Here is a 12,073-nt window from a genome sequence, read left to right as displayed (position 1 = left end):
GTCAGCCTCGCCACTGTGACTCATTCCGTGACGGATACCCCCAGTACTCCCCCCAGTCTACAGGCGGACATGTCCAGCACATCCGTAGCCAGAGGCCAGAAAAAACGATGATTGAGAGACTGAACAGCGATGGTATTCATCCCAAACAAGATCCGATAGACTCGAAAAACATGAAACAATCATCTGGGAAGGTCATTCCATTTGAAAACCCGTTTCCACACACAAAAGGTGAGTCGATAAATAGCTTTAAAAAAACATCACTAAACGGGCCCCCCGCGCTTGAAAAGAGAGAAAAAGCGAAGGGATGGCCTCCTCCCTCCTTCTTTCCAAGCGCCTTTTGTGATGAGATACGCATCACATGGTTTTGCTCAGCCCCTCAATTTCCCATCACGCCAATATGAAACCCGGGGAATCGTTCGTCGTTTTGCGGTTGTTCATCGAAGATTTGGCCGTTTACTGGGTGGGGTTGGCGTTCATCTGTAGATAGTAGAAAAATATATATGTAAGCCGTACTGTACTGAACCTCTCTTCCAGACTCTCTGATTCGTGCTGTGTCGAATATCGAATCTGTGCCAGGTCGGTTTGGTTCATTCATACCTTGCGCTTGCCACCGGTCAGGGTAACGTTGACGAAACGGCGAGTGTAGATGAGTCTCTTGCGAGCGCGGCCCTTGGGGCTCTTGGGCTTCTCCTGCTTCTCGACCTTGGGGGTGGCGGCCTTGACCTTACCGGCACGAGCGAGCTGTGATTTGCGAAGTTATGTTAGATGGATGCTGTCTTGTGGTGTTGGGATATCGTCGATGGACGAGGAGGCGAGGCTTACCGATCCGTGAACCTGGAATCAAGAGCATGTTAGTTTATTTTTCCATCATTTCATCAAAATCATCATTTTCAGCAGAGGGGACTATCTCAGTTGAACATACCTTACCCATCTTGGCGATTAAATCTGACCTTCAGATACAACAAGGAGGGATTCTGTCGATGGCGTTTGTCGGGGTTGCGAGCAAAGGTCGATGGGTGTGGAATTTTCGCTGTTTCGCTGCGAGGTCACGCGTTTGTGCGGTGGCGCCCCACCGGGCTTCTATCCGCTGCCCCCTTCGGTTAGCCGGTTACATAAGATTGCTGTGCTGGGGTGCTGAGTAATACGGCCTTATGCGGTGGATAGATTCCCGAACTAGTTAGTGCGGACTTCCTCAAGGCTAACATTTGTCAGTGGCCTCAGGAATCAAGTCAGCAAGACTTGGGTTCGCTATTGGAAATGTAAAATGCTGCGTTCGCAAGCATACTTCATTGTATAGCAGAATATTGATCCAGATTACCTTTTCCACTTTCATGAGGAGATAACTGGGTTTTTTGGTGACGCACACATCTTCCTCCGCTTATGGCGCACCCCGACACTGATCTTACCCTGTTGAAGCTGTCCGGGAGGTCTACTCGATATGCTGTTGCTCAACCGCCATCATGGTCAATGACGAACTCAGGCGTTGGTGGTTGCTTCCACTGCAATATAACAATCTTATCAGTTTAGTACGGCACTGTAGCTCGATATGCGTTGAGAGGACGCAAGTACCAGCTGCCTTCGATATTTTAGAAGTCAGAATGAAACAGCCTAATTTAGAGTCGACCAGACTAGGCAGCTATTAGGGAAGTGCGACCTGCCATCAGACTGTTGGCTTACGGCGGCTTTGGCATGTCTCCCGATATTCTCGTCTGACCACTTTGGAGTGGCATCACTAAAGGGTTTTAGTCCGACAAGCAGACATTGTGTGATATAGAAAGGGATTTTGAAGGACGGAAAGGAAAGGCTGTCTTCAACATAGTAGTATACTTGTCGACATAAATAAGCTATCACACAATGGTCAAGAAAATTGGGGTGCTGCGAGAAGTGCTCCTTCCTTGGTCAGCAATAGGCCTGCCGTTCTAGGCATTTGGTGCTATACTCTACGCTCTTCAATCAGGAAAGAATGGTCGATTGGACTTTCTATGTGGCCTATACATAGTGACTAAAAGCCGGGACTGCATAAACGTTAGCTTTTATGAACAACAGCCTCTGTAATAAAGAACACACCAATGGCAAGATCGAAGACTTCACCGTGGTCAAGAAGATCGAGAGTTGTCTGCATCGATAGGCCCAGTCCTGGAAAGCAGACACTCCAACTAATGGAGGAGCTATGCAGTCTGTGCCTTTTCCTTCAAGGCATCAAGGGGCTGTATGGCTTCTCATTGATTCATTGATCCATATGAGCAAAATAGCTTATATTGTGTCCATTAATAAGCAAGGTAGACAGTCCCTCCAGTTAGCAAAAGGTGATGATGTTCGTGGGATACCTGCTCTGCGAACATCTTGCCACTTCGAGCACTAGCAGGCATCCAACCCCTATCTGACCCATTACCGTTCTGTCCAATATGCCAGCTTCATATGGTCCACTCGTTTGGACCATCATGACTAGACTTTCTTGACTACTCGACCGGCGTCTAGACTTTTCGAAGGTTATCCGTTGAGTATGGTCACTGGGTCTAACGGATCTGGACCCAGACAGTGTTGGGCTTGTTCACCTTACCAAACTCGTCGAGGTGTGTGTCCAGACGTCAACCCATCATGCAATTCTACTACGCGTCGGTGCCTAAATGATGGAGCAGGCTAGTGACGGATTTGTCGGAGATTCTAGTGATGCGAGGAGGCTTTTTTCGGAGGCCGCAAATAACTCCCGAGACTACACCACACACCATAGAGTAAGGTTTCAATTCGAGCCAGATATGCACGAGATTGGAAGCGTGGGGCTTGCTGGTGCAGACTTGAACACACTGACTCCAAGACTGCGTATGAGTCATGTCATGGTATGCCAGTGCAGAGGCCGTTGATGTCGTGTAACAGCTCTCCAAAGGCCGATAGCACGCTTTCCATGATACCTTAGGCAAGCAGTCTGGCCGGATTTACCCAGACGGGAACCAGATATTACTCCAATGATGAGTAGACGGACACTACGTATGCGGAGTTGACTGCCTTTACAAATCACTAGGACTGGACAGCCCCCTGATGTTATCAACAGCAGACCGTGCAAGCTGCGTAGTGGTTCACATCACATGAACGCTCTACCATGGGATCGCAATAGGATCCGAAGAATTTGCAAGTTAGTGGATGCCTTACAAAGTGTCCCAACAGCCTCGAGATTGATCCTCGATAATGCCTAACTTTGGCGTGAAGCGACTGGCACTTTCCTTACCTTGTGATCCCTCTCGAACCAGGATGAACATGTTTGGCAAGGGGCTAGCAACACAATGAGCTGCAGGATTTCCGTCGAGATCCGGTGATATGTCGACCTGCTATTGCCTAGAGTACTTTTTGTACTTTCATTCCATCGGTGTGGAGCGGAATTCCGATATGTCCCCGGCACATATCCACAACCACGTTGCATTGCGTCGCAACGGCGCTGGCATGTGCGTACTGCGTAGGCAGAAATTTCCGACGTATAGCGAGCAGTGACGAACTGATCCACTGCAAGGTACGTGGTATGCCCGGGATGCGAGTTGCTTGTTCCTGTCTATCCGAGCGGGGGTACCTGGCAGTCGGTGAGCAGGCAGCCCAATGCCGGTTGTCATTGGGTGCAGCGAAGGGAATCTGAAACGCAGGTGGATCGGCGGTGACGGGGAGTTGAGTTCGTTTGAGAATCGCGGTGGAGGGAGGGCGATGCTTCAGATCAGTGGTGGATGAGAATGCGATTAGGTTTGACTATGATTATAGTGTAGTTCGTGGGATGGAATTGGTAGTGCCATGTGTTTTGCTTGATTTTGTCGGTTGAGGCAGATTTGTCGATCGCGAGGGGAAGAGAGAAGGATTGACTGGAACAGTGCAGTAAGTATTGCATTGTATGGTATCTGAAATATTTCAAGTATATTATAAATTTTTAATATTGATACTGCAAAAAGGAAGTAATATTATTGTCAGCTGATGTGTTGCATTGTTTGCCTTTGCAGCAGATGAAATCGGAGACAATCATTGTTGGCTTTTCTTGCGATCGCAGGTGGAGACTGCCGGTATGCTGTGATCTGATCAATAATGACTGACTGACAGACTCGAAATCGAGTCCATTCTTTGTCTGCAATGATCGTTCATTCTCCCCCTCCTCTTCCCACACGTTGCTTTTGCTGTTCCTGGTTTCAGGTGACTGATCTTCTTCATTTCTGCAACAGACTGAGCCAGTCACAGTCGCATTCTCACCTACACTTATTTCCAACACAACAATCAGTTGACTCCTAAATTCTAAGTCCTTTCAATATTCAGCTTCTGACCATCATACTATCAACCTGATCGATCGGTGGAGTCTGATGCCGTTGCGCCACCATCATTAGTTCCTTGCTGAGACGCTCCACGGCCGGGACGCATCACCATCCCCATCAGCCAGTGAGGGAGGGGCCCTTCAGGATGGATCGCGGCCGTCAAGCATCAACACTATTAGCTGACTAGTGATGCTTACATCTGGAGCCAATAGTATATCGACTTTAATCTCCCCAAAATTCGGCGAATCATTCGTTTCTTTGCTTATTCCGTGCCTGACGCCATTGCCTTGATGAAACAAACACAATCCAGCGAATAAAGACCCGACTCACGGCGGAGGTCGCTGCCTACAGCCCTTTCTCCGCCCGACAGTGATAATGGTGGCTTTGACGCCACGCAACTCCCAAACGTCAGACGGGACAAAAATATCCCACCCCCGAGAAAGGGTTGGGTAGAAGGAAAGGGAATCCCTTCGAAGGGGGGGTAGATGCCAATTTGCCAAGCAGTAGAACCTCCCTTTGATGTAGCTCGTCTACGATTTCTGCATCTTTTCTGCAGAATGGTACACTTGACGACAGGTCAACTATGGTTGCGGTGTGGTTCTTAGGGCACAGAAATTATCGGCATTACTTGAGGGGAACAAGGCATGGCGCCCAGACGAGGGGAATGCCTTCGAGTCTGGACTGCAGTGGGGGGCGCGCAGTGGGCGTTCATCCCGGCCAGATGGTGAACTAAACTGCCACTAAACTAGTGCTGCCCTAAAGGCGCGGTCTGGCCGCTGCCAGACGGTTGGACGACATGACCCAGCACAGAACCGGATTGTTGAGAGTGATTGTCGAGAGAAAAGCTGCACAAAGATCACAAAAGTACAAGATGATTGAAGCTGTTGGGTAGACATACACCTCCATCCAAAGTAGGGGGAATCAGTCGGATACATCCACTGGACCGATCAGCTGCAGGTATCCGCACCACTGCAGGAACAACCACCGCAAGGTTCCCCCCGGACGCTTGCTGTCCAGTCGCTGCCAACCGCCAGGCACACGGGCTGAATAATGGGCGTCAATATTTCTCTGTCCCACTGTCCCTGAGCGACACACGGTACCCGCCCGATGACGTTCCATGGGTCGGCCGCGGTGAGGATGCAGGGGGTCAGGAACGCTCCGACGCAGGCAATCAGAGGGGGTCGTCGAACAATGGAAAAAGCAACGACTAGTGACTAGTCGGACTTTACTCATGCAAAGAGCAAAAAACCTTCCTCCCTGTGGAGACCTGATTGGTCGGAACCGAATGGGCGCCTAGAAAAAGCACCCAGCCCTAAGTTGTTCTGCAACTGCCACTGCCCGTTGTCGGGCGTCTATATAACCGCCCTCTTTCCCCTCCCTGTCTCCTACTCGAAACTCTCTTCGTCACCTAGATCTTCCTCTCTCACCTCCCCAGCCTTTCCTTCTTTGCACCTGTGCCGTGCACGGTCAAGCCATTCCTTCATTCTTTGAACATATTGCCTGACTCCTAGTAGTCTAGCAGCCACTCTTTGCAAGAGCGCTTTGAGAGAACCGGTATTCTCATACTCAAAAGTTATACATACACATCACTTCTCTCCGAAAAAAACCGAACAAAACCCGAAGAACATATACACCATGGTCTCCTTCAAGTCTCTTCTGACCGCCACCACCCTGGCCACCGCCGTTCTGGCCATCCCTCATGGCGGCCACGGCCATGGCAGCCACAAGCACCGCTCCACCCACGTCGCCTCCAAGCGCGGCTCTTCCTCCAAGCGTGGCGCTGCCTACACCTCTGTCTCCAACGTCCACACGCTGACCTCCGGCTCCTCCGGCAACGGCACTGTCTCCTGGGCCTATGACTGGAACATGTACGCCGACGGCAGCCTTCCCAGCAACGTCGAATACGTGCCCATGCTGTGGGGCAGCAAGATGTTTGGAGGTTGGTTGACCGCCATCGAGACTGCCCTTGACAGCGGTAGCAATTACATCATGGGATTCAACGAGCCCGACGCCTCCTCCCAAGCCTCGATGACTGCTTCCGAAGCCGCTAGCTCCTACAAGAAGTACATTACTCCTTACTCTGGCAAGGCTAAGCTCGTTACCCCTGCCGTCACCAGCAGCACCACCGAAGGCGAGGGTCTCAGCTGGATGAAGTCCTTCCTGTCCGAATGCAGCGAGTGCGACATGTCAGTGCTGGCAGTCCACTGGTACGGCACCACGGCCGATGAGTTCAAGTCCTTCGTGCAGGAGGCTATGCAGGTGGCGGACGACAACGGACTGGACGAGACCTGGGTGACTGAGTTTGCCCTCACCAGCGGTGAATCGTCCGACGGCGATCAGACTTCAGCGGCGGACTTCCTCGACGAAGTTTTGCCGTGGTTGGATAGCCAGAGTGGCGTGGGACGGTATGCGTATTACATGTGTGCAGACGGCTATCTGCTCAGCGGGGAAGAGTTGAGCTCCAGTGGAAAGGTCTACGTTGCATAGACAACTACAACTACCTTGATTCCATTTAGATCTGCTTTACCTTGCCTTTTATCCCGTGATACCTTTTGAGTCGTTTTCATCTATCCTACCATTCTTATGCCATCCCTCCTCGAAAGGAAGAGATGAGCATCCCATTTTACCCACCCATTTTACTTCAATACAATACAAGTCCAATTGAAGTCAAATCAAATAAAATTAAAACCCAAATAACAACTTTTCCACAAAGATTGTAACAAATAAAATCATAATCACATTCACGACCCCAACCCCGACCGAACCTCCAAATTAGAATCCACATACATCCCCCTAAACACACTAACCAGTCCCCGTTCCACGGCTCTCCCGACCCAGAAAGCAGCAACATTGGTCCTTGCTCCCTCCTTTCCCCGTTGACTTCTACACATCCATGGACATTGCACCCCGTGGTGAATCTTCATTGGCCGGAAGGCTATTTTTGGGTTTCCAGCTTTCGATCTCATCTGGTTTTGTTCATGTTGATTATCATGAGGTTTTACCATGTTGGGTTTGGTCTAGGCTCGCTTGGCTTTTTTTTTTTTTTTTTCTTTCTTTCTTTTTGCTTTCCCTTGTGATGCGATTCAATTTAAGTAATTGATTGATTGATTGTGAGATAAGTAGTTTAGTGGTTGTGGGGTTTGGGTTTAGTTGGTTCCGTTCCAATGGTTCGGGAAATTGGTTTTCTTGGTGAGATTTATTGTGATATGTCCCGAGAGTCTGGATTTTTTGTTGCGTGGGCTTGGCTGCTTGGCTGCTTGGCTGCTTGTGTAACAACGGTCAGTCAGTTAGTGAGTTACTTTTTCGTTGTTCCTGCTTGGGGGTATTAGACGAGGGGGATGGGTGAAGTAGTAGTTTCGAGGGGAATAGTGTTGAATGGGTTGGTTGTACCAGGTTGCAAGGAAGAAAATGGCGCAGTTGTTGGATAGTTGGGTTATTTCTGATCCGTGCAGTAATAGGTTTGGTTGGGTAAGCCGCTGGATTAGTTAGCTATGATTCACGTGATGTAGGTCTTGTTGATGCAGAGTAGGAAGGATAAGAGAAAACCTGAATTTATGAAATAAGAATAATTTAGTAGTTAAATGGTAAAGAATTTTGTTGTACAGCTTACCGATCTGACATAATTCCCTCGATCAATGGCTGATATGAAATGTTTCATCAAGGACAATGAATCTGCGGCATCCTCTGCCTCGAGGAAACGACTCACCCTGCCGCCCTTGACAATAATTCAATGTCGCAATCTGGATGACCTATAATTGTTTATCGGGAATCTGTACTGGGAAATCATTGGTATACCTCTTCGAGTAATCTGTCTGATTCGCAGCCCTCCGTCCGGGCTAACCTACAATGCCATCGAGATGGCTATAGTATTGATCGTAGACATACGGCAGACGATTCATTTCACGGCCTGTATCTGGAAAAAATCAAGCTGGACTAAGTAGGAACGACAATGGATTTCTTCTTGATGTTGTAGTAATTGTGTATCTTTCCATGTAAATGAGTAACACCATATATACAAGTCTCCGTTTTCTGGGGCCATTCAGAAGCTTTATCGCCTGTTTGGGAACTAACTGAACAATGGAAAAACCGCTATCAGGCACAATGTCAGGAGTGGGTAAGGAGCTAGAATAGGAGCTTCTCGAGTAGGGTAAATGTCATGATTAGATAGTTCCCATCGGCCCAAAATCCATCGCTCCATTTACAAAAGAAAAAGATCAAAGTTTAGACTTGGCCCAATCATCAAAATCGCACTGCAGAACAGTAGTCAAGCGTGAAAACGAGTAATAAAACCCCTATAACAAGAGTTTAGATTCTCATCTACAATATACAACGGAGAATTTAATATGTACTAACCTGAAGGCTGATGATCTCCACAATTTCTCTATCGGAGAATACACCCTTAACGCTCTTCCACAGCTCATCACTAACTTCAGGCTGCTGGATAATTGTTTCCACGAAGCTGAGCAGGACAAGATCTTTGTCGCTGAATCCCGCCGCCCCATTGTCAAGTTTCCTGTCGATGAAGTAATTCTTTTCCTTCGCGGACGCTTTGAGCGCCGCTTGCTGCTGTTTGGTCACACCGGCCTTCAAGGATACGGGAAGATGATGAGTCCATTCGTAGGTTGAGTTGAACTTTGACGTTGTCAACATAATCACCAGTTCACGGTCTCTGGCTGGGAGTGATAACTGCCTGAATTGGGCGTTTCCTAATCCTGCCCAGTGATCAACAGTTGCTGTGCTGTAGGATAGAAGTTTCATGATGTTGAGCGTAGGATGCGATTTGGCATGCTGTTTAGGCGACTCTGGATAGGGTAGTCGAGCCATGATGCTTCTTTTGGTGAGTAATTAGGCTATAGAATAGTTGAGATAGATTCGTGTAACGAGCAGATGAAGTTGGTTCTGTGCGGGATATTGTTATATATTACGGTTGATGTTGATGTTGATTAGCGATCTTTGTTGAGTGTATGACGACAAATCCGTAAGTGTCTCCTGGGCCGAGGGCCGAGCAATAGTCGACCCCGAGGTCGTGGAGGTATAACACGGCGCTGAGGCTGAGTAGACATTTCAACGATACCAACAAATGGAGCATAAAATAACACGAATCATTTCTTCCATATAATTTGGGGGTTGAGCTTTAATTGAATGTAGTGGTGTTTGGCAGTCACGATGACGGATACAATGGAAGAGTTGCCGCATTGACAAACTTAGCTACAACTTAACCATTACGTGCCAATTCGGAGATATGGTGCCAATGTAAGTAGGGTTTCTGAACCGCAACAACCAGTTGCGCCATTTCTGCATCCAAGTGTACGTGAATCCGTGTCATGACAAGTGGTTAGGTAGATCAGTAGTCAGTGGATGTCTCTGTGTATGTGGACATCCACTCAATTCATATTATAATAATTGGTTGTGGTTAGTTGATAATGTATCGAGTGCTGTATCTCATCATCCCTCGTGTCTATTATACATTCCTGAACGCCGGTCCGTCCGTCCACCCACCCATCCAGCCAGCCAGCCTTTTTTGTTCTCTTTTATTTTTCTTTTGTTTCCTGGTTATAATGTACATTGGTGTTACCCGTCTGGGCCTGTGGCTTCGCCCATTTCGGTGTCTTCCGGTTCCGGTTCCGGGTCATCTTTGTGTCCGTTCGGTTGTTCGAGGTTGTGGTCGTGGTTTGTTTCTGGTAGACCGTTTGGTTTCTCGACTTCCATGTCCCCATTCGGTTGTTGGACCGTGTCTCCATTCATTCCGTCTCCGTTTATTTGGGGAGGAGTGTTGGCGGTGGAGGTGTTCGTGGTATCTGCTGCTTCTGCTTCTGCTTCTGCATTCGCTTCCTCCCATACCCGCACGGTCCCGTCTAACCCGCAGCTCACCATCAGCCGCGACTCCTCCAGCGTGCATGTGTCCACTCCCAGCACCACCCCGTTGTGGCCCTCCAGACGCTGCAGCACTTGCTTGCTGACCACGTCCCAGCACAGCACAGCTCCGTCCTCGCTGCCGCTAACGACGAACGCATACCGCGGTCCGCCCCGTTCCCCATATACTCCGAATCCGCCCTGCAGACTGTATTTCTTATTGCCATGGCCCTGGTACGTCTTAATGCACCGCCCCTCGACGTAGTCCCACAGTCGCACGCAGTCGTCCAGCGTCCACGCCAACACGTACTTGCCGTTCGGGGAGAACTTGACCGCCGTCACGGGCGGGTTGTCTTCGTGCACCAGCGTCCGCAGACACTGGCCCGTCGCGGTATCCCAAATTCGAATCAGTCCGTCTGTCGCGCACGAGGCAATGAGGGTGCCGTCCCAGACGACGTCGATGCCTCCGACCGGGTCGGAGTGTGCGGGCAGCGACCGCATCACTCGCGCTGATCGCACATCCCATAGGAATACCGCTTCATCGTAGGATCCGCTCACGAGCATGTTGCCTTTGGGCGAGAATGCAATCTGGTAGACGTAGTTGTGGTGACCGACGAAGGGAATCGGATGCGCCTTGCCCTGTTGTAACTTATTAGTTCCCGAGAATATTACCAAACGGTTATTTGCAACGTAAACCCACCGTCAATACATTCCACAGGCGAATCGTCTTGTCGTCTGATCCCGACGCAATTGTCGCCCCGTCCGGACTCCACGAGATGGTCGAGATGCCTGCCAGATGACCCTCGAATGTGTGAATCAACCGACCCGTCACTGTATCCCATACCTTGACAGCCCCGTCCGCACCTAGTAACACTGTCAGCGACCCAATATATACATAGGAGAATTGAGGAAAAAGGAGAGGAGCATATAACCCACCTCCGCTAGCAATCATCGAAGAGTCCGGCGAGAACCGTACTGCCGAGACTCCTCGAATATGACCCCGTAATAAATACTTCTGGTGATAAGTCACCTTGTCCGGTTTGGGCGGCGGCGGCGGTGGTTGCGGCACCGGGGTGGGCGACCGTTCGCCAAACGACTGATCAACAGCTACATCACCGTCGGCGGCGGTTGCGGTCTCTTCGACATCGCCCTCGGCGCCGCCGTCTTCCTGCTCCGGATCAATTTCGGGGTCGAGTCCAGGCTCGGGAGCCACGTCTTCCTCCTCTTCTTCCGCCTCGTCGTGGTCGTGGTCGAGATATCGCTCCGAGGACGGCTCCGCGCTTGGCTCGGAGGGCAAGGACGGACTGCGACCGCGATTCCTCGCCGACCAATACTCCTTCGCGTCGACTGCCAGCTCGTCGGGGCTCTCGGAGCCACTGAAGCTGCGCGAGCGGCGATATGGGCGCTGTGGGGGATATGCCTTCTGAATGGACCAGCTGGCGCGGCGGCGTTCGGCCTCGTCGTGGTCGGAGCCCGCGGCCAGCTCGTCGGACGAAGATTCTACGGGCGAATGGATGAAGCCATTCTGGGGCTTGGGAGTGGTATCAAGGCGACGTCGCTTGGAGCGATGCATGGATCCATCCATGAGAAGAAAGAAAAACGGCGCGAGAGAATTGTGGGAAAACAGGGAGAGGGAAGGAGAAAAAGCAGAAAAGCAGCGATCGCGATGATTTCTTTCATCGCCGCGACTTTCATCCCTCGTGACAATCAGGCGCTTTTGGGAAGGCGGTAAGCCCCTTTCCCCAGAATGTGCCTCAAGGCGGTGAGCACCATGATTTCATCGTTTTTCGTTACTTTGGCTTCATCTCCACCTCATCTACATCCCCCTTAATCATCCATATCATCTTCCTTTATTCTTCCTAGTCTTTCTATTGCTCATATTCTATCTCCTATTATTCTTACTATAATTTACGATATGCTCCTCTAATTCAACAATACTACAT

At 49.9% G+C, this 12,073-nt stretch overlaps 4 protein-coding genes across 4 annotated transcripts; 1 reads left to right on the top strand and 3 right to left on the bottom strand.

Annotated features, from left to right (window-relative positions):
* Nucleotides 1-453: 453 nt before the first annotated feature.
* On the bottom strand, nucleotides 454-931 carry AtWU_06488 (40S ribosomal eS30 domain-containing protein; the record flags this gene model as incomplete). The annotated part of the gene is made up of 4 exons (XM_035501597.1): nucleotides 454-549; nucleotides 598-741; nucleotides 823-834; nucleotides 923-931. 4 exons carry the CDS (start codon nucleotides 929-931, stop codon nucleotides 454-456), a joined length of 261 nt encoding a protein of 86 aa, XP_035357490.1.
* Nucleotides 932-5,912: 4,981 nt separating this feature from the next.
* AtWU_06487 (glycoside hydrolase family 128 protein) lies at nucleotides 5,913-6,764 on the top strand (the record flags this gene model as incomplete). The annotated part of the gene is made up of 1 exon (XM_035501596.1): nucleotides 5,913-6,764. The coding sequence occupies one exon, from the start codon at nucleotides 5,913-5,915 to the stop codon at nucleotides 6,762-6,764; it is 852 nt and encodes a 283-aa protein (XP_035357489.1).
* A 1,727-nt stretch (nucleotides 6,765-8,491) lies between these two features.
* On the bottom strand, nucleotides 8,492-9,101 carry AtWU_06486 (carboxymuconolactone decarboxylase family protein; the record flags this gene model as incomplete). Its single annotated transcript, XM_035501595.1, has 2 exons — nucleotides 8,492-8,569; nucleotides 8,631-9,101. The coding sequence occupies 2 exons, from the start codon at nucleotides 9,099-9,101 to the stop codon at nucleotides 8,492-8,494; spliced, it is 549 nt and encodes a 182-aa protein (XP_035357488.1).
* Nucleotides 9,102-9,848: 747 nt separating this feature from the next.
* Nucleotides 9,849-11,703, bottom strand: AtWU_06485 (WD40 repeat domain-containing protein; the record flags this gene model as incomplete). The annotated part of the gene is made up of 3 exons (XM_035501594.1): nucleotides 9,849-10,769; nucleotides 10,831-10,994; nucleotides 11,067-11,703. 3 exons carry the CDS (start codon nucleotides 11,701-11,703, stop codon nucleotides 9,849-9,851), a joined length of 1,722 nt encoding a protein of 573 aa, XP_035357487.1.
* Nucleotides 11,704-12,073: the final 370 nt, after the last annotated feature.

Source organism: Aspergillus tubingensis (genome assembly GCF_013340325.1).
Source record: "Aspergillus tubingensis WU-2223L DNA, scaffold_8, whole genome shotgun sequence".
NCBI classification, from domain to species: Eukaryota; Fungi; Ascomycota; class Eurotiomycetes; order Eurotiales; family Aspergillaceae; genus Aspergillus; species Aspergillus tubingensis.
The sequence above is the reverse complement of the archived record's forward strand: the minus strand, read 5'-3'. Positions and strand labels throughout refer to the sequence as shown.